We start from the raw sequence: 22,049 nt of genomic DNA on the forward strand, positions 1-22,049 counted from the left end.
CTCAAGCTTCCATTGATGCTGTCACAGTGCACAACTGTTCCTCTGCCTTCTAAAACACATCTGTTCCAGAGCCCAAGCAGCCACAGAAGGCATGCTTTTCACAGTGTGTATTCAGGGATAGCAGGACAAGGGGAAAGGGTTTTAAGTTGAGGGAGAGAAGATTTAGGTTGGATGTCAGGGGGAAGTTGTTTGCTGTGAGAGTGGTGAGGTGCTGGAACAGCTGCCCAGAGAGGCTGTGGATGCTCCGTCCATCCCTGGAGGTGTTCAAGGCCAGGTTGGATGGGGCCCTGGGCAGCCTGGGCTGCTATGAAATGTGGAGGTTGGTGGCTCTGCATGTGGCAGGGGGGTTGGAGCTTCATGATCCTTGAGGTTCCTTCTAACCCTGGCCATTCTATGATTCTGTGATTCAGGGATAACACATGTTGTGCTCTGCTTGTTTTAAAAATAGAGTATTCTTTGGCCTTACACTTTAAAGCTACAACATTAATGATGTGCTAAAATGTAATATGAAGCATCAAAGACATTTTAAAAGACGCCTAGCTACAGTCACAGCTATAGAAAGGCTGTAGCCATCTCATGACAAACTTGGACTTAATGATTTTATGGTCAATAAGAGCAGGCTGGATTTTTATATGACGTACAAGGTCACACTAAGAACCACACTGAACACTTCCTTTGGAGAAAATGTGTTCCAAATAGATTCTTCCCCAAGGAAGTTTCCTGCAGCTCCACTGTTTTCAAACCTAGCCCAATATTTTAATGTCAAAGACAATGGTACTCCAATAAAGCATGTGACATCTTTATGTTTCAGAAGTACTAATTTGGCTCTGGGCAGCCTGTTCTGGTGGTTGGCGACCCTGCACATAGCAGGGGGGTTGAAACTTGCTGATCTTTGAAGTCCTTTTCAACTCAGGCCATTCTATGATTCTATGATTCTAATTTTAACAAATCTCCATTTAAAACCCCGTGACAGTCAATTCCATCAATAAATATCATCAGAGTTTTGCTCAGAAAAACACTGCAGAAAGTTGAAAGCAACCAATGCTGAGGTTTGAAGCAAAGCAGCCTTGCTTCCTTATCTGCAGTTGTTACTCACAGCTGCTACAGTATGGCAAGCTCAGTGTAGTGTAATTTACTATTTTTAATGTTTAGAAAATTACATGGAACACTTGCTGACTAAACAAACTTTGCACTTCAACCAGGAGCGCAACAAAATGCTCCTGTAGATGCAGTTTTATTATGACAGAGCAGCCTTTTAAGTGAATGAACTAGGTAATTAACATATTAGCTAATTTTTTAAAATGGTAAGTGCAGTGGTAATAAATATTGATTCCGTTTCTTCAGAAGGTCATAATTACTCTCTGATCAATAGTGGTTTCGTTTACTAAATAGCATTTCTGGATTTCAGATACACAGCCTAATAAAATAATATAAGCAAGAGTCCTAATTTTAACAACTTTCCTCATGCAGTGTAGAGTCCAGATTAAGGAAAGCAACAAAATGGCAACGATTCAAGTCAGGAATAAGCCATGCATCATTTTTACATTAATTCTTTCATATGGCAATGCATGTTCATACCACTCTGCTGGAGCTCCAGGGATCCCACTGCCTGCAGAAGGCACCATTACAGCATTCCTTTCTTCAGTGAGCGTTAGCCTCATCTCTAGAAGCTGTGCCTCCCGATCGGCATCATCCTCTGTTTTATCTGGGGAAGCAATATGTCAGTAAGGACAACAGAGAGCATTTCTGACTCAGTGCCATTACCATGTGTTGATGCCTACCATCTTAACAAAACCAAACCCACTCTGTTCACAAGTTCAGCACACAAAGAAGCACACAGCATCGAAAACAACTGAATTCTGTATAAGATTCTCTAGCTTTTGTTCCACTGAAAGTGAAGTAGTGGTGGATTCAGAGATTCAACACTTCACTATCTTCTTTTCTAGATTTGGGGTGGCCAGCAGGGACAGGGAGGTGATTGCCCCTCTCCATTCTGCCCTCGTAGGGCGCCATATGGAGTACTGCATCCAGATCTGGGGACCCCAGTACAAGAAGGACAGGCAGCTGTTGGAGAGAGTCCAGAGGAGCCACAAAAATGATCAGGGGACTGGAGCACCTCCTCTACAAAGACAGGCTGAGGGAGCTGGGCTTGTTCAGCCTGGAGAAAAGAAGGTTGTGGGGTGACCTCATTGCAGCCTTTCAGTACCTAAAGGGAGCCTACAAACAGGAGGGGAATCAACTCTTTGAAAGGATAGATAACAGACAAGGGGAAATGGTTTGAAGTTGAGGGAGGGAAGATTTAGGTTGGATGTCAGAGGGAAGTTCTTTACTAAGAGAGTGGTGAGGTGTTGGAACCTCTCGGCCCAGAGAGGCTGTGGATGCCGCATCCCTGGAGGTGTTCAAGGCCAGGGGCCTTGGGCAACCTGGTCTGGTATTAAATATGGAGGTTGGTGGCCCTGCATGTGGCAGGGGGTTGGAGCTTCATGATCTTTGAGGTCCCTTCCAACCCAAGCCATTCTACAATTCCACGATTCTATGATTTTACAATACATTAAAAGTGCCTGTGTGTGTCTCAGCTTCCCACTGCCGTTATCTCAAGTGTGTTTTGCTTACCAGGCTTCCCAACAAGTTTCTGCAATTGCTGATCAAGGTATTCCTGACGCTTTGTTAAGGCACACAGCCACTTCCGACGGAGCCTCTCCAAATCCCTATCCTGTACAGAGAAAAGAAGTCATACTAATTATTGACTGAGAAAAGCCAATATTCCCTATTTGTGGCTTAAATGTTTCCTCAATCCTATTGCTCATCTTGTACACAAGAAGCAGATAAGAAAGAGAGAGCAAACCTCCACTGAATCACTTCACTCTTCTCTGCTCTTTTCTTTTTTAGAGGACAGCTTAAAGAGCAATGCAGAATAGCTGAGGCTGGAAGGGAGGCTGCCTAGGCCAGTTCTGCTCTGTGCTCAGAGCAGGTTCAGTTTGCAGCAACCTGCTAGGAATTGGGTCCAATTGGGATCCAAGCATCTCCAAGAACAGAAACTCCAGAACATCTCTGGGTAACCTGTTACAGTGTTTGACTACCACTACGGTAAAAAAGCTTTCTTAGCATTTTAGCTTGCCAGCTTAAGGCATTGCTTTTTCTCCAGCTGTTATTTTGTGCTACCCAGTGCTCAGCTGAGCATACTTCACTTTATCCACCTTCTTTGCTCAAACCTAATCTAAAACTTGGAGCCATGATTTTGTAGCAGAGCTGGAAACTCCAGCTCATGTTCATGGCTCACTACTCAGGCTCAGTATTTAGCAGCCTTATATTAGGAATCCATTCCTAACCCATATCATGCCATTATCCCTAGTTATGGCATTTGCACCCAAGCCTTTTAAAATATTTTTGAGTGCTCAGGTCCTTCAAAAAATACCTATGTATCTGCAAGAACACTCAGTTCATTTGCCTCTGATACAGAAATCTCAGAAATGATGTATGATACTCTACGTGCAATATACTGGGTGCCACACAGATGAGCTATCTACTCTGGGATGCCATTAGGAAAGGTTTTTTTAAGGCAGTAACAGTTCACTTTCATTCCAAAACAAGCTACAACAAATACTTTGTCAAGAAAAATGAGTGGATGTAAGATCATAAACTACATTTTTATTACTCACCTGCAGACCCTACAAGTATGCAGGAATCTATTAGGGAGCATTAAGCCTAAATATCTTGTTGCTCACATTACACTAAGTTGAGATCTACAATGTGATGAAGTGTTTTTGCTTAAGTTATTCAGAAGAAGATGAAACATACATCACAGATATTGTACCCCATCAGTTCTCCTGTAAGGCTCATGTTACAATGACATTACATACATTTAAGAAAAAATCAAACCATTACCATGCAAATTTCAGTATTTATTTCACCACCATCTTAGGGTTCTAGGAACAGAAGCCCTCTTGCATGCCCAGGGCTTGATTACTCAGTAGTTTATTCCAGGATTCACACATACATCCGTAATATGAAGCAGTATGAAGTATTTTGATTGCCTTTTCAACATCACTGTGCTTACTCTTTGTCTACATTAAGAACATTTCAACCTACCCATAATTTGTCAAAATAAAGACACCTTCCTTCACTCAAAACAGAAAATGAAAAGCAACTGGACCATGCTTTTGAAATACAGATTAAGATATCTTATTCTTTTGTTTCTATCTCTCTAATCCACCATATGGCTTTGTAGCATAACAACCTACGCAAGTCTCAGTTTTTACTATCTTCAGAGGAAAAGCTTTTGATGCAGAAAAGATAAAACGCTGATCTTCCTTTAATATGTTTTAATCTGAAAATATCCATGTTTGTAATAAGAGAAACTTTACCTGGTAACTGTCCATTTCATCTTCTTCTTCCTAAGTCAAAACATGCAAAACCACATCAATAATGCTTTTTGACAGCAGGAAAGACATTTAATGCAAAGGGTACTACTACTTTAGCAATATTAGCAATCATCTGTAAAAGTCTGAATTTAGCAGTGACCACAGAATTAAACAGTGACATCCCAAAGATTTGCTGCTATCAGCAGCTTGTGTCTAAACACAAAAAAATAAATGTACATTTCACATGAACACAGCTAAAAATTCTTCATATATGGAAGAAACAGGAATACTTAAGTAGCCCTAAGAAAGATGTAAGTGTTAGAGCAGAACAACCTGAAACCTATTGAAGCATATTGAGCAAAGAAAAACCTGTTTTTTTTTACCTGCAAGACTTAATGAATTTTACAACATCTGACATAAAGGATTCAAGGCAACTTTGCTGTAGCATATAGAGGGAAAAAAACGTAAGCATTTAAGCCAATTGCTGAGGAGGTGGAATAACTGTCTGCCACACCAGCAGCCACAAGGTAGACTTCAGATGTTTTGATTGCCATTATTTTCTGATGGGAGACACCACCTTTTGTTCTTGACGTGCATCACAAGCAGACCTCTTTGCACTGAGAGCAGGCACAACTGCCACTGCTGCACAGGGAACGGAACAGCAGCAACGTCTCCAATCCTAAGTGATTACTTATCTATTTAAGTAGTAACAAGCCACTGGAGCCTACTTTTGTATCTTAATAATGAAAGCAAAAAATCTAGCTAAGCTAAAATTAAAAAGCCATATAGAAGAGGCATTTTCTTAGTTCAAATTCTTTAGAAAATCTTTCACATTCCACAGATCCTGATTTACTTGAGATACAGAAATGCTAATGAGGGGACTAAAAATCCAGATGTTCAAGTCAGAAAGCTATTGTAAGCAGCAGAACTAATATAACATGGCTTTCAATAGCCCCTTCCTATGTGGGTTACCAGCATCAGAGGCAGTTCAGGCTCTTCTTCAAGGGGAGCTGAAGTCCTTCCTCTTGAAAGAACTATTTTGTGCTTTGCCAGTTCTATCTGATATGGCATACTGTCATACCTAATATCTGAAGTAAAATCTACTGGACAAACTCCGAAAGAATTTTAGAAGGTTTGTCTTTTTCTTTCCTTTCTTGAATAGTGTGCTATTCACTAGGGTGTTTCCTATCCCTAAAAGCAGCACAATCCAGAACAGAGCCAGAAGGTCGCATTCCAAATAACATTTTTGTCACAGAAAATGATTTTTGATTAAGACTTTCTGAAAGACGTGCACTTAGACTATCCTGCATAATTCACATCACCTATCAAAAGCATTCTGACAATTCTTGTTGCTTTACACACATATAAATATACCTAGTAGGTTAGTTAACAGCCTCCCTACCCCTACTGCAAATCAACTAAAACTTGAAAGCAATGCACTTGCCTCCAGCTGTAACAAACTTGGGGCATAACCTTCAGCTTTTTTTTACATGCCTTGAAAATATGAGTAGCTTATAAGACATATTCAGACTTTTACCTGATAAATTTCTGGTACTTTCTGTGACTTAACGTGTTTTATTTGAACACAACCAATTCCAACAGATAGTATTGACTCCTCCATCAGTGGCAAGGTCCCAGATTCCTGCACAGATCTCACTTCAACCTGAATTCTTCGAGATTGCCCCTGTCCAAGAGAATAATGTGAAATGCTTGTCAACAACAGAGTACAAAATGTTCAAAGAGAGACCTCTACTGGCAGTCATTTGCAAGCAGCATTAAAATTATGCTCTTGTGAGTGCTGTAATCTCAGTGACCTGCTGTACAGGAGATACCCTTTCTGTTGCAAGCATTTATGTTTGCAGGATTCAGGTATTCATGGGGAAAAAACATCAGCATTCAGCAACTCAGTTTACTTGTCTGGAAAATCCTTCAGCACATGTAGCTATTGGATTTTTAATACTTCTGAAGGCAGAAAGTTGGATCTCTTACCCATTAGACTGTTAGAAAACAGCCTTATTTGGTGAGCTATTGAAGTTTAAGTGACCTTTTCCTGACTCTGGTCTCCTTGACTTTAAATTCTTGCCTACCTGCTGATGCTATCAATACTTTTCCTCAATAAAATCCATAGGAAAAATCAAATCAGTTGGGGAGCTCAGAGGTACAGCTTTTATCTAACTTTCACGAATTCCTGATGTTACTTTGGCAATAGCTTGTCACCTAAAAACGTTAAGTGTTTAGCTGAGCACTAACAATGTAATGCACGTACAACTCAAATGAAAATGAAGAGTTGGCTGAAAGCATCAATTAAGGGAGAAGTCAGGACTTCAAAAAATCTCAGATAAGCCTCTGATCAGCTTTATGTAAGAACTTATACTTTCTAAGTTTCACAAAACACAAAAGGACTCCACGTAAATAAGATCATACTCAATGTCTAGGCTTGAGAGCAACTTGGACGCCATCCCTCTGCCCACACAAAACAGAGCCCTCTCAGCTTCCCACAGTCTCTACTCACAGCTGAAATCCTGCACGTGCCACCTTACCTGTCTGAGCTGAAAGATGCCCCCAGTGCAAACATCCTTGGCAGGAGTCACCTCAACTGGGCAGTATTCCCCATTCTCATTCAGCTCTAGAATTTGAACCCAGAGCTCTACTTTTCGGGTTACTTCACTCCACCTGCAAAATACATCAAATGCCCTTTCTTTCTTTCTTTCTTTCTTTTTCTGCCAAAAGAAAAAGGAAAGAAAAAGAGAGAAGGGAAAAAAAAGAAAAAAAAAAGCCCAACTATTGGCCCTGACCACAGACTGAAGAAGTGAAAGAACACTCCCATTGATGCTGTTTGCTACCACACAGGGTTATTAGCTGTGCTAATAAATTTAAAAAATAATACATTTCACTGACAGCCCTTTTAGTCAACCATCAGAAATAAGCCTTTTCTTCACTATACTATGAAAACCAATTCTACTAGATTCTAACACTTAAGCTCTAGTCTCAACTACCAGATCTACAGAGATTCAGTGCTGTTGATGGCTATCAAGTCCATAGAGAAGACAGCCAAACAAAAATGACATTGTCTCACAAGCTTTCAGGACTGAAGGCATCTTCCTGAACTACATCATACTACTGCCTTCTGTCAAATTCTTCCAAGAGCTTCAATACTTACTGTCAGTTTTTAGTAGCTCAAAATTAAGAAGGAAGGTGGTTCTGCTCAGCTACTGAATGTAACTACTTCGTAACACACAGCTTCTCTTTGCCACATTTTCCTGATTTCTCTTTTAAATTTTCCTATATTTCCCCTAATACTCAACATGTTCACCAAATTCTTAGGCTGGAAATAAATAAAAAGAGAAATACTTGCCACTAAATTAAGTTCCAGAGCTGTATTTCAGTAAGAGGAGCAAAACAACTTACATTTAAGAAAATGCTACCAAGCTTAGTTTGGGGATGAGAAGTGGTTGCCAATAAAGAAATACACAACCGTTCAATTTGAATTACTGTATTATTGCAATACTTACCCTAACTGAAGTAATTAGTAATACAGCTCTTTCAATGGAAGCACTACAGTGATAACACTTCATGTCCAAGAACAAACAGGAGTCTGACCCTGAATAAATACATCACTGTACAGTCAGAACAACCATCTTGCTGTTCTAGACTTGATAGCTCCTTCTAGCTCAGATCAGCATAACAATATAACAAAAATTAATCAGCTTACTATTTTGTGCTCCTTTACAAAAGACTACTAATGTACATGGCTTTTTTTAAAATAAAAGTGGCTTCCAATTCTTTTGAGTTTGGCCACTGTTAATTTTAAAGAGAGATGAGCATTTCTCCTCTTTCAATTTTTAAAACCTACGGACACACCACATGATGTTCTCCCAATAGTCTATTTCTGAGAGCCTAAGAGATAAAGTCTCAAACACTTTTCTTTTTTCAGTTCAAAATTTGACTACTTATCTCAAATCTGCCTCAAAATTAAGCTCTTCAAACAGTGACTTTCCAGATTTTTAAAACAAAAAACCTACTTTCTGTATTTACCTGTCTCGAAGGCTCCGTGTTTTGGCCTGAATGATTCCCAAATCCCACAGGGTTGGATTTTTGCGGTCACCACTCTGCTTGTGCCCATATACTTCAATTGCCAGAGCACCATCATAGAGATGTTCCATGAAGTCTTCAGAAATATTTACAGAAAACTCCTGCAAGTGACAAAGAGGTTAATGACTGTGACCACGCAACGCTGACTTAGGTTTAGAGACTGACTGTCTTGACTTTAACGTGAGGATGTAATAAAGTTACCCTAGCTCCCAAGACACAATGTGAAGGAAAGGAAGAACTATCATTTCGATTTGTAAAATCAGGAGGCAAGGAAACAATGCAAGACATGCTTAAAAATAAAATTGCAGAACAAGCTGTAAGATGACCGCATCCTGTTCCAAGTCCTGATCCAACCTCTAAAAAATATCTTATATTCTAAAACTTAGAATCAAACTCCAAACTCATCAGAGGGTATGATATCTACCTTACAAATGAATGGAATTAATTGCTCGGTGTAATAATAAATAAGAGGAAGAACAAGAAGAGAAATCAGGTGATCATCTGGGATTAATCTAAGTTGACTTCTGACATCTGAGAAAGGGTTGTTAAGCACTGCAATAGGCTGCCCAGGGAGGTGGTTGAGTCACCATCCCTGGCTGTGTTTAAAAACCGTTTGGGTGTGGTGCTCAGGGACGAGATTTAGTGGAAGGTTGCTAGAGGTAGGGTAGGATGGTCAGGTTGCAGTTGGACTTGATGATCTTGAAGGTCTTTTCCAACCTGAGCAATTCTATGATTCTGAGATCTCTACTGTAGATGCCTCCACTTGACTAGTTGCTCTGAAGTGAAAAGAAGGAAGCAGCCTGATCTAAGATACGCTATCTCACTTCAACACCTACTTAGAGATGAAAGGCAGCAAGTCCCAGTACTGCCCATGTCTCTTCACTCGTGTCAATGGAGAGTAATGAGGTCAGATGCAGACATATCCTTAGAAGGGTATCACACTTCCACTCATACTCAGCTGTATTTTTACTCTGGGTAAACCAATAAGTCTCTGCCAAACTGACTGCCTTCCTTCATTAATCTACTTCATCACCTTCAATGACTTTCGTACAAATGAATTGTGTACTACAAGGAAAGTTCTTACTAAAAATGGCATTAGGGTATCAGCCTCACGAAGTGTAATAATGAGAGCAACCGTGCAACCAACAGTGTTATGCAAGCATAAGCCTCATTTACCTGCCAACGGTTCCAGTAATAAAATGGAAAAAAAATATGTATTTACGTTGCAATGATCGAAGACAACCATGCACCGTGGCTCCTTGCTAATGGGGGATAAGGAAGGATCCACCTCAGGTGCAACATTAACTGGCTCCAGCTGATCCCAGAATGTGTATTTGCAGAACACAAAGTTGGAGAGGTGCTGTGGCAAACCTGTTGCCTGAAGTATTTTAATCTAGAGAAGAGATGAGAAACAAAGGAAAAGAACTTATCCATCAGAATTAAATTCTCTTCATCGGATTTGGAAGTTCATTTGGTAGAACAATGTTCTTCTGTTCCACTGCAAAGGATAACTAAGAAGGTTTATTGGGAATAAAAAAAAGCTTACTAATGATGTGCCCCTGCACTGATATTCACTGGAGGCTGTACTTTGAGTGCATCAGCTGAAAAAGGCCACTAGATGTCAGCAATCACGTATTTTGGGGAATAAAAACAAGCACAGTGAATTTTAGAAATACAACCAATTATTTAAGTTACTTTTAATGGAGAGATGCAGCAAAGTTATAATTTAAGAATATAAGATAAATTGTATACTTCTACCAAAGTGAGCTCCCTTATTCTGTCAGTCCCTTCATTGAAGATATTTCTGTCCTTATGTTGGAAATAATATTAAAACAACCCTGACAACACAAAAGTAAGGCACGTTCCCTTCTTTAATGAACAAATAAAGCTACAATTTTTGGATACATCTGTTCTAAACAAAACCATCACATCAAACACATTTCATGTAATTTACCTCTATTTAATTTCTATTTACCTCTTTGTCATATTAAGGTCAAATAAGTCAGACTCCCTCCAGTGCTTTTTGCCTCCCTTATTTCCTTCTATCTGAAGCATGGCCTAAGTTGTATTTTCCTATCACAGAGAATTCCCAGTAGACCCTCCTTGCTCACTTGCTTTTTATTATTAATGAACAAAACACATCTGTATATATTTCACAAAATATTCAATATTTAAGCAAGAGAAGAATAGAGAGAATGATTCACAGAACAAAGGAAGCTTATCAGATTCTTTGACTGCTTTTGAATTAGATATTACAGCTCCAGTCTCTGCACACAAATCTTCCATGTTTTCTAAGAATACAATAAAACTGCCTGGGATAAGATTGTATGCACTTGTATATAAATACAGTTTAATGAATACCTTGCAGACTTCAAAAAATCATGGAGACTGAAGGGAACAAAGACCATGAAAACAAATACAGCCGAAGTACTGAACCCTGTACGTACCACACAGCTAAATGGCTGTCACTTTTTTTTTCATCCTGAAACATCAATACCGTTTCATATTATTTATCAACAAGTTTGGAGTCAGAACTCTCTCTGTGTAGTTGAATACTGGAAATGAACATTACATATAAGGTTTCATAGAGGTATCTAATGTCCAGAAGCCAGTGTACCTGAGACTTTGCTTTTTTAAGTTGGGTTGGAAAGAGAGATTACTCACGAGGTTGGGGTATATCTGGAACTCACCCTGCAGACAAGTTTTCTCTCCTGAGTGTCATTTTCATTGGAATAATCAGGACTATCCTCACCACCAACCAACCTGTCATCTATCTCTCCACTCACTCGAACAACTTCAACATGGAGACGACCAGATACCTGATGAAAAAGGAGTACAAATGATACGTATGCCAGAGAGCAGTGACAAATCCATCTCGTTTCAGATAACTATGACTGATGTCTCCAGCCTGCCAGCATACATTTTCTTCCTTTCTGTTGTCTTGCAATGCTTGTTTGTAACACCAGATAAAGAAAGCTTGGAGCAAAGACTGCTGCTGTAAAGGAGTTTACTTTTTTAAAAATCATCAGGCACTAGAGGGACTTTGGGAACAGTATGCTGCAATCTCACTCACCATCCCATCAGTCTCTGGAGAGTCTGCAAAGTGCATATGCAAGGCACAGAGTGCACACAGAATGTTTGCTCTAGCTGTCTTTGAAGATTTTCTACTGTGTTATATTTAACAGCCTTTTATGAACAGCAGTCAGTGAAATGCAGTAGACCTATAGCTTACTGGTTCTAATATGTATTTTGGGCTGCTTCACTTTGGAGGACACACAAAGCTTTTGTCTTTCACAGTCACTGTGCTTGGATCTGAAGCCTCAACAACTCGAGTCTGGGACAATCCCAAATTGTTAGCAGAGATCTTGTGCACAAGAAACTGGAAAATATCTACCATATGCTGGTATTAACAACCACAGACTGTGAATAAGCAGTTGAGTAAGGATAGATTATAGAAAAAATGACCAACCTCTCCCTTCTGATTGATGATTGGCACAGCGTATTGCAGCTTCACATCATAGAACAGGCACTCAAGAAAGACATTGGCTACTCCGATAAGGCTGTGGTTCTCCTGCTCATCATAGAATGGATCAGCTCGTCTGAAGTAAGCTCTCATCACCTTTAACCAAATGCATAAAAACGTAAGAAAAACAAACTTTTCACGACAGTTTTCCAAGTGTTACAAAAGTAGCCTAACAGGAAAAAGGGACGCAAGCAAGAGGCCAGATCAGGACACAAGAAGAATGGAAACATGATTTTAACTTTGGACAGAGTATTAAGACCTGTCCTCAACAAGTTCTCCAACTCTGTCTGATTCAGAGAAGTCAGCCTGAGCCCCAGTTCTGACAATGTTTCCTTACTGTGTTGAGCTATGCATGCAAAAAAGCATCAAAGTGACGAGATAAGGGTTAATGAAATGCTGAAGATTGCTTCAGTACTGGCAAAATAAAGGCTAAGAGAAAGTGTTAGCCCTGCCTTTTCCCTCCCTCTCTCCACACCATTCCTGCAGAACCAGAAGATTTTCTTACGTCTACTTAACCAAAAAAATGAATAGGAAAATAATTCTAGTGGTACAGTACTGGAGTAATTTTTACTTACAGGGTTGTCTTCCTCACAGTCTTTCCACTCCTGGTAAAGATCCCTCATGTCTACTAACCGATTCTCCAGCTTTTCCAGTGACCAAATCTGTTTGCCTTTCCCTTTCCTTCTCACCTGAATAGCAGGCTCGCTGAGAATTGCACCTCTCTGAGAAACAATTAAAGAGAGATTAATGCAGATCCTTTGTCACAGCAATGAAAAATAGCTTACAAATGACAAAAAAAAATTGAGAACACCTCTGCAAAGTTTCGACTATTTTTTTTAATACAGCTTAATGATTTGAGTTCAAGCATGACAGCCTGAATTTGGCTGTCACAGTACATTTACATTCAGTCTAACTGCCATGTCTCATCCCAGCCACAGGCAGTAGTTTCTGTGGATGTTCACCTTAGATAAGTGTTAAAATAGGAATATTCAGGCATTTCACAAATATCCCCAAGTTACAGCAGCTTGAAGTTCTAGCTAAGGCAAATTTCAACTCCTGAAAACACCTTATGGTGGGGAAATGCATCAGAAGGCTTTACTAATGTCCTGTTTCTGGACATGCCAGAAGACTGCAAGAAAAACAAGCAAACAAGAGAAATTTCTAAAACAACTCGGAACAATTCTGATCTTGGGTTAAAATACATCTACTGTACTGATGATGATGCCTTTACTATCACTAAAATTTTGAGCTGGCCTCAACAATAGAAAGGATAAGACAGCTTAGGTAGCCAATCTGCAACAGAGAACTCTGGGTTTGGTTCCCTCCTTTCAAAATGTTTAGATTATCTGGAAGGAATCATCCAAATCCTCTCAGCTCCAGCTCCTCCCTGTACAACGGGGATGTCAGCAATTTCTCACCTCACCACCATGATGCAAAGGCAAATGCCTATAAGGTGACAGCAAACACATTTAGTAGACGGATTCTACACAGATTTTATCACCGTGATGGATTTTATCACCTAACCTACATGGACTTCATCACTCTGAAACAGAAGGAAATGTGAACTTCAATATCAATGCAAACTATCTAGACCATTAGTCAGAATAAGATGGATACAAATTCCAAGGGGCAAACTACATGAACAATGTTTTAGTTCCATTATGGCTACATTACCTTACTGTTGGCATTAAGGCTTGAAGCTGGGATCTGGAGGGTGACTTTATACTCTGTCCTCTTGTCCAATTCTTCTCCAATAAAATTGGCTTCTCTCACATACAAATTGGCTTTAACAATTTGCTCTCGCAGCTTTCTCAGGCTATGGGTCAACATTTCTTCTCTAGAAGGCAATTTGTTGCAGGGAAAGACAGAAGAAAATGGCATTTAGATATTGAAACTGACTGCAAAGTACAGGATCACTCGACAGGAAAGAAGTCAATACTCAGCTTTTTAACACAAAAATTAGGCCATTTAAATGGCATTTCCTCTTGGGAAAAAAAAGTCATCTGTATGAATTCAGTAGTGTGGACATCAGCATACTGCCAGCTTTGGAGACTTCTCCATGTATCTGCTGAATAGTCAGTACTTACATGGCTTATTCCAGAGCTTTCTCAGCACAGATGTGGATGTTCCATTTTACAGAGGGAGATTTGTTCAGACATCATGACCCACTTGCTCACTGGCCTCCCTGGCAAATGTATCAGAGCACCAACTATGTAGTGCAGGAATCCAGAACCACAAAATATTCTAGACAGACAGCTAACACCTTGTTGGACTGCCTCAGGTGCTTTGCATTTCAAAAGATGCTCCTTAAATTAGATCTGTGTTTCCTCGTTACATCTTTTACCAAACTTATTGTTTTAGGGAAAGTTTCATCTTCCTCCTGCAGCTGCACCATTTGTCAGTAATGCTGGCAAAGACCATTCAGAGGAAGAAGATAATACAGTCAGTGCAACTGTCTATGAAGAGGTAGAGGCCTGTTGCTCCTCTGTGATTGTCACACAGCTCTTGCAATCCTCTGGATCTAAATTCTTTGTATCACCCTCTTACTCCCTTTTCTTTCTGCAACCTTCTGGCTGCCAGAGCCTGCCCAGGTCAGACAGTTGGATACAAGTTAGGAGGAAGAACAACCTTCCAGCAGCTGTCATGAATTCACAAAAGAAGAGACTCATATTTAATGCTGGTGCAGTTTCTCCTTAACAACAAAGCAGACATTCTTACTTTAAAATCTTTCTAGCATTAGTGATCTGATTGTGCTTCAACTAATATTTTCTCTCTGTCACCCCCAATCATCTGCAGAAGTCTTCTCAGAAAGCTGACAGAGGTGTGCAACACAATCTAAACCTTTGAAAATTCACTAGCACCAAGGAACTTGAAACGAACAATCCTGCTGGTCAGATTTTATTACCCACCTCTCCTCTGCCCACTGCCGTAAACGTTGTTGAGCACTGGGAGAATGAAAGGAGAACCTGTCCATGCTGCGGAAATGCTGCTTCTCTGGTGACAATCGCCTTCGTAACTGTTCCAGTTCATGCTCATACATAAGTCTCTGCCGTTCAAGTGCAGATCTCTTCTCCTCCTCGTGCTGCTGCTCCAGGCTTTGCAAGATGGACTGCATAGGATCTAGGTAGGTGATGAAAAATGAAGAAGCTAGAGCTTCTGGGGTCGAATATCTAGTAAGCAGGAAGTTCAACTGAGGGAGTCAAGTAATGTATATGTGGCAGAGTGGGGACTTGGAAATACGAGCTCTGTCCCAGGTTCTGTACAGATGTTCTGCACTGCCTTGGGCAAGGCACAAGTTACTATGCCTTCATACTTCATATAGACTTGCAGATATCCGTGCCAGGGGCTGCAGTGGCCAGTGAGATCAACTGTGAAGAATGTTTACTAGACAGTAAATATAGTACTATATCACATAAAAGGAGGAAGAGATTGCATTTGTTTGTAAGGCATATTTAAAAAATGCTGCTGAACTGTGGAATAAAATAAAGACCCACAGAACACAGTGGGTGAATGATTTAAGAGAATTTGGAAAAGATCAGTCTTAAAAAAAAACTACTTCTGTCCCAAAATAATGCTAATCTGGGGCAGCTATGTAAGACCACAAGAACTAGAGAACATAATTGCAGAGACAGAAATCACTACAGTTAATGCCGAAGTGAGACATAACACATGAAAAATAAACAGCAAAGCAAAAACATTCTGATTTGGGGCTGCAGTTCCACCAGCATTCCAGTTTCAGCTTTTTCCTCAACAAGAGCTGCCAAACAAAATATTTTGTGGTGGTGTTTTTCCCCTCCAGTGCAAAAATGGCTACAATGAGTCATTCACAAGAAAAATTTTCCAGTAGGATGCTACAAGGGAAAAAGGTGGTGCTAAACATTCCCTGAAAATATAACCTCATATTCACAGAATCATAGAATGGCTTGAGTTGGAAGGGACCCCAATGATCATCTAATTCCAACCTCCCTGCAACAGGCAGAGTCGCCAACCACTCAATCAGGCACCAGATGAGGTTGCTCAGGGCCCCATCCAACATGAAACACCTCCAGGAATGGGGCATCCATCCCTGTGCATATCTCTAATAACTTCTGTTGCTTCTTACCATTACTACCAAGTGCCTTCATAGTGACTTCCATCTGGGCATATTCATAGCTGAAGTTAATCTCACTGGACACTTCACTGGAATTGTCTCCATCTACATCCAGCTGCTCAACACTATTACTGCACTTCATAGAGTTGTCTCGCTCCTCTTCCTCATGATCCGATTTCTTTTTCTTTTTTGGCAAATTCAGCCTTTAGAAATAGGGAGAAAATCTTAAACTAATACATGGTCATCTTTGAGACAAAAGGTTGCTTAAAAAACACATTTAAATCAAGCAGGTTACCCAAATCTGTTGATCTTGTCTGTTGATTAAAAGCATAATTTTCTTCAGAGTAAATAAGGGACTTCAAGGAAAACTAATTTACATTATGCTCTGACAGTGCAGAGCACCTGAAACCACTGATCACATAGCTTATATAACTACTATTTTTTCCTGCACCAAAATAATTTACAGGAAACAAAGAATAGAGATAAATGTTCTTAAATACATATTACTCTTATCATATTCTTGAGTATTACAAAATATAAAATACGAAAAACAAATAAAAATATATAAAAATATAAATATAAGAAAAAATGTATAAATAAAGTGTAAAAGAAAACAATTATGTTTTAGATTGTCATTTAAATGCCCTGATTTTTAAGGTACTTCAGACCAGCCACAGAGGGTCACATACATACAGTCCTACACAGAAACCTTCTGCCAGTGTTCCTGTCTGACACAGGAAGGTCTGAGGTATGGCTAGAGCTGGAATTCCAGGGAACAGAGAATACAGTGACCTTGTAAGACTGATATCACTGTATAACACAGGCCTGAAACTGATGCAAAATCCAAAGGGCAAACTATTCAAATCAAACATTGGGTGTGATACCTTCCTCTGTAGCCTGCGTGCTCCATTCATATTTTTACTTATACCATGAAGCGAAAAAGTAAGCTGGTTCAAACTTGCAATTTATTTAATTACTTTCTTACCTGAAAAAGTGGTTGTTTCCCCATAGTATTCTGTCTCCATGATGTAGCTGGATAGGACCCGTAACAGCAGAACCATTCACAAATGTCCTGTGAAAAGATGAAAGGCTAAAGTAAAACCATGATAAAACCACAATAGGAAGCATTTTCTCATTCTGGTACTGCTTGCTTTAATGTAGCTTGTTAAAGCAGGAAAACAGGTTTGTGGATTACAACCTACTACAATCCTATGGCACCCCCAACCAGCCTAGGTTGTCTAAAGCCCTGTCCAGCCTGGCCTTGGGCACTGCCAGGGATGGGGCACCCACAGATTCTCTAGACAGCCTGTGCCAGGGCCTTACCACCCTAAAAGTGAAGAATTTCTTTCTTATATCTAAAAAAACTTCACTCATCTACCCTGTGTCTTCTTTTGATTGTTTAAGCTTTGCAGAATTCACTACTTTTGGATAGATATTACATCTATGTCTGGAGACATGGCCTTAAAGATGAGAAAGCAGGAAATAAATGTCACTGGAAATAAATACTTCTCTCACTGCTTTGAAATACAGACATATCTTTGAATAAGCCTTTGGAGAACTTTGGTACATAAACAGTTCAAAGACAATAAGCAAATTAGAGAAACTACCTCTATTTCAGAACCAGATTAAGCCCAAGAATAGGATCTCTCAAAATAGGATAACAAATTTGAAGGGAATCTCAGGATGTCACCTCGTGCAATCTCACAGCAGGATCAAATATGAACCAGGACAGAAGTGAAATTCTTGAATTTTGTGACTCTTGCAATAAATTACTGGAGGTGCTGACACTGCATGTCATTTTGTGATCAGTTTGAATATACCACCTGCTTCTCAAGTACTGCTACTTAATCAAATAAAGCAACAAATGCTTCAGCTGCTCTTTGCATATCAACAGATTTCCTAGAAAATTAATTCAAATTTTGATAGAGTTAAATCTACACAGCTGCAAATCAGTGTGTATCTACTTGCTGAAAGCATAAGCAATTCATACATCCTCTCTTTGAAAACATTATAAATGCCATCAGTGAAAGAAATCTCTTCAGAATGAAATATGTGAGCTGACAGAAGAGTAGATAACAATTCAAATAAAACCTCAAGCAAAATACAAGAGACAGAACTTTCTTACTTCCTACCCACTGGAAGATTGTGGCTTTTCAGTTATCTTTTTGCCCACTGATCACCAAGTACTAGATAAAACTACAATTCTTACTCTGCTAGATCTGTGCCTTTACCTAGTGTTTTTTTGAGGTGTTAACATAACCTGTCCTTCTGGGGTGATGTCTATAATGCAGTGTTCAGGAAGAATTCCCATTCCACATAGCTGGATATCTTGAGAGTTGTCTGATCCTATTAACGTGTGTTCCTAGGAAAATTAATTCAGATGTTAGCAATGGGTTGCAAAGTTTCATTAGTGCTACACTAATGTAGTGTACAGCCATTTTCCTCTGGCTATAACTTCAAAATTAACTTCCAAAGTCTGAAAGCTGAACTTCCTGCAAAGGAAAAAAGGGGAATCAAATCAACAAATCCTCATTATTTTTTACAGCAACAAGTAGGGAGCACATAGGAAATTTCACAGCTAAATGTTACATCCAAATATGAAGAAGTTTCTGTAATTAAGCCGTAGAATTCAGTGCCTCAGGATGTTGTGGAAGCCAAAAGAATAAAGGAGTTCAAAGAGGAATTAAGGCAGGTTCACAGTGGTTAGACCCAGGGCTATTACACAGGTTCCATTTAGATCATCCTCTGGCTTAGTAAATCCCTCAAGTACTCGAGGGACAAGGAACTTGGCAGAGGAAGGAGCACTCCACATGTGCTCCAGTTCATCTATTTCTTTTCGAGGCATCTCTAAGCATCCGTAGGCAATTGCTGAGGAGTAGACACAATAGATAAGTGAGTGAAGCTCTTATTTGGAGCTTTTATAAGAAAGAACACATCAAAGAGAACGTGAGCAAGATACCTAAGAAGTCTTCAGTGAGTTCTTGTTATGTGTTTCAAACAAACACCACTGAGGTTGGCTCTGCTTCAATAGTGGTCAGTGCTGAGGCTGATTTAGCAGCCTGAGTCACACTCTGGATACCTACAGGCAAAGCATCTTCAGTTTTTCTCCCAAAATCTCAGCTCAGCTGTTTTGTCTTTTTTTTTTTTTTTTTTAATCAGAGAACACAACGAAAAAGTTCTCCTTTGCTCTCACTGAGATACCACAGAGCAACGATGACTGATAGAAAAGAGGATCACAGACAGACTGAAACAAAACCATCTTCCAGCCCCACTGCTAATGTGTGGCTGCTTTGAGAGTTACACACACCACTTCAAAGAGAATGATTTAATGTGGAGCTTAAACTGCCAGTTTTTGTGCTGTCAGATTATTACAATTTGTATTCTAATTGTGACTTTAAAAGAGCTGCTTCTCATTCCACCTCCTGCCTCCAGATCACATCTACGTGGTTAGTTAAAGTAGAACAAACTGCCTAGTTGTCATAGTGCAGAGTCCAAAAGCCACATCATACATTTCCTGTTTCACATCAGTAATGGGCACTGCACATCAGTGCACAGAAGTGCATAGGCAGAACAGAACCTGATTTTCACTCCTGGTGAGCTGCGTGAAAAGGAATAAAAATACATTTGATAAGTTGAAATCAGTACTCAGAATTTTGATTACACATGTGGTAGCAAGCTGATTACTGATACGGTCAATCTTTATACAAATCATTTCTCCAGGTAAAATTTTGTGACATTTGAAAAATGCAAGATAATTTATAAAAGAGAACACCTCGAAATTTCTTTAAATATGTAAATATTTCAGGAGTCGAACTGAATGATCCACATGAGTCCCTTCCAACTCGGGATATTCTATGATTCTACGAATACATATATACATATATATAAATCCCAAACCCTCCTCTGTGACAGAGAACTACATTTGAAGTAAAAAGGTCATATTCATACTACTTTAAATAGCAGTGAAGCAGTGAATAGCACGGATTTGCTTCAGATATGCATTACAACAATACTTGTACATCTGTGTCAATGGCATTAGAGTCCTAGTTCTGTTAGAAAAAAAATAATACATAAATATTTATTTTTACCTTTAAATAGTATACCAGAAGTTCATTGAGAGCTGGGTCTGCATTCAAATTAACCAGGAAGCACTTATTATCCCCAACTTTTATCCCAGAAGATTGAAGCGATATGCCAAGGCTTTCCAACTGTTTCTGACGTTCCTGTAAGAGAGTTGCCATAAAAAAAACCAGGCTGATTGATGTCCAGTCCCTAGGAAACACATTCCTACCTGCCAAAAATGACAAGGCAAAACGAAGGGCGGCTCCTCCTGAAAAAGGCAGCTCTTTCTTCTGCGACAGATGAGACGCAAAAGTTGTACTGAGTTGTATCATATACTGAGTTGTATCAAACTTTACAGCAGGAATGTCTGCAATTTCTCTGGTCCTTCTACCTCTGGACTCAGAGTGCTACGTGCTGTGGTCTCACACAGTTGCATCCTCTCAGTGCAAAATGACAACAGCTGAAGGCAGCACACTGCAGTACTATAGGAGCTTCTCTGTGACCTCATTGAAGAGCAAGCACTACCACAAAGCCATCTCTTCAGCCCTTTATTTTCTCCTGTGAGCTAAAAGGCTCAAAGTTAAGTCAACACCCTGCCAAATCAAGTTCCATGTCTATCTTTTATTCCTTAGAAATCAAAACGACCAAAACCTGACAACCTTCTATTTAAGCAATGCAAATAACACTTCCTGCTGAACAAGAATAGTACCATTTTGGATGATGTTTTGTTCTTGTCAATGGACTTCATAGAATTCCACAACAAAGCATTACTGTGCAAAAAAGTACATCTTTCAAAGGGAAGTGGTAGGGTAAAGACTAAAGCAGGGAAATAGGAACATTAAGCATTTCTGTCTTAAAGAGAAAACAAAACAGAAAGGGATTCTTCTACAGAAAAGAAAAAGAGATGAATACTGAGAATTGATCCAAGAAACTGAAAGTGAAATGAAACTCCCTATCCACAGCAGCAAACAAAATAAAAAAATAAAAACATGGGAGACTCCTCAGGGAATTACTAAATGGAATAAAAAAGAAGAATAAAACAAAAAAGTAAAAAATATGAGAGACTCGCAACAGCTTTATCTGTGCCACTGAGACTTGATAAAAAATATTTGGAAGAGATTATATAGGAAAAATGGAGGGGAGTTCATTATGACTCTAAACTTTACTTATGAGTTTGCACTGCATTAAAAACTTGCCATGTCATAGTATCCAGTATAATTCTCTGTTCAACATCAGAGCTTTATCTGCTCTAACCAAGATTAAAATTGCAAAGAATGGCAAGCACAACTCCCTCCTCATTTTCTCTACCCTGTCTTCCTGCACACTATGAAACCAACAGCGTCCTTGAAAGGAAAATTCATGTGTGTTTGTGAGAGAGAGCAAAACAAAGAACAGAGGAAAACTGCAATGTGATGTCAAAGCTTTCTCTTCTATCACCAGTGCCAGGCTCTGGTGTTTACATCATTCCGTATCATCTACAGTCACAGATAAAGAAAAGAGACCTTGCTCATGGTCTAAAACTCAAAGGGTTCACATAAAGAAAATGAGCCAGTTTCCATTAACTTTTGATCAATACCTACTGTTGAGTAACTGAAGAATGTAAAATACATCAGAAGTACGTCAAACACTCTGTGAAGACGTGAAAAAATTGCCTTGTCTTTAAGGCTTTGAATCCTACTGTCCCTCCACCTCAACAAAGTGCCTCTTCAGCAGTTCTTATTCTTCATGAGGAATGATCCTTCTCTAAGATTTACAATTATCTCTATATTCTACCAGTGCAATTTGTCAGGCAGATGGTGGTGGAGGCTGGCTAGGAATAAAACCACATGACAAACCATAATATAAATGCCTTTAGCCTTGGGCTCATGTAAGCCTGATGATGATGTGAGAAGGTTCTTTCCACTGGCTTTCACATGGCACT

The 22,049-nt window shown here is 39.5% G+C and overlaps 1 protein-coding gene across 4 annotated transcripts in view; it reads right to left on the minus strand.

Moving 5' to 3' along the window:
* KIF13B (kinesin family member 13B) overlaps positions 1-22,049 on the minus strand; it is a 124,171-nt gene that overhangs the window by 37,956 nt on the left and 64,166 nt on the right. For all 4 annotated transcript variants that reach the window (XM_085218276.1, XM_085218274.1, XM_085218275.1 and 1 more), the window contains exons 13-28: positions 20,155-20,289; positions 18,298-18,428; positions 17,052-17,138; positions 16,079-16,269; positions 14,886-15,096; positions 13,651-13,813; positions 12,552-12,698; positions 11,923-12,072; positions 11,144-11,272; positions 9,676-9,846; positions 8,397-8,554; positions 6,902-7,034; positions 5,899-6,045; positions 4,365-4,394; positions 2,614-2,713; positions 1,579-1,705 (exon numbers count right to left, since the gene is read on the minus strand). In XM_085218276.1, the coding sequence (XP_085074402.1) occupies positions 1,579-1,705; positions 2,614-2,713; positions 4,365-4,394; positions 5,899-6,045; positions 6,902-7,034; positions 8,397-8,554; positions 9,676-9,846; positions 11,144-11,272; positions 11,923-12,072; positions 12,552-12,698; positions 13,651-13,813; positions 14,886-15,096; positions 16,079-16,269; positions 17,052-17,138; positions 18,298-18,428; positions 20,155-20,289 (2,210 nt within the window). The remainder of the gene's footprint in view (positions 1-1,578; positions 1,706-2,613; positions 2,714-4,364; positions 4,395-5,898; positions 6,046-6,901; positions 7,035-8,396; positions 8,555-9,675; positions 9,847-11,143; positions 11,273-11,922; positions 12,073-12,551; positions 12,699-13,650; positions 13,814-14,885; positions 15,097-16,078; positions 16,270-17,051; positions 17,139-18,297; positions 18,429-20,154; positions 20,290-22,049) is intronic.

This window comes from Meleagris gallopavo, chromosome 2 (assembly GCF_905368555.1).
Source record: "Meleagris gallopavo chromosome 2, MGAL_WU_HG_1.1, whole genome shotgun sequence".
Classification (NCBI taxonomy): domain Eukaryota; kingdom Metazoa; phylum Chordata; class Aves; order Galliformes; family Phasianidae; genus Meleagris; species Meleagris gallopavo.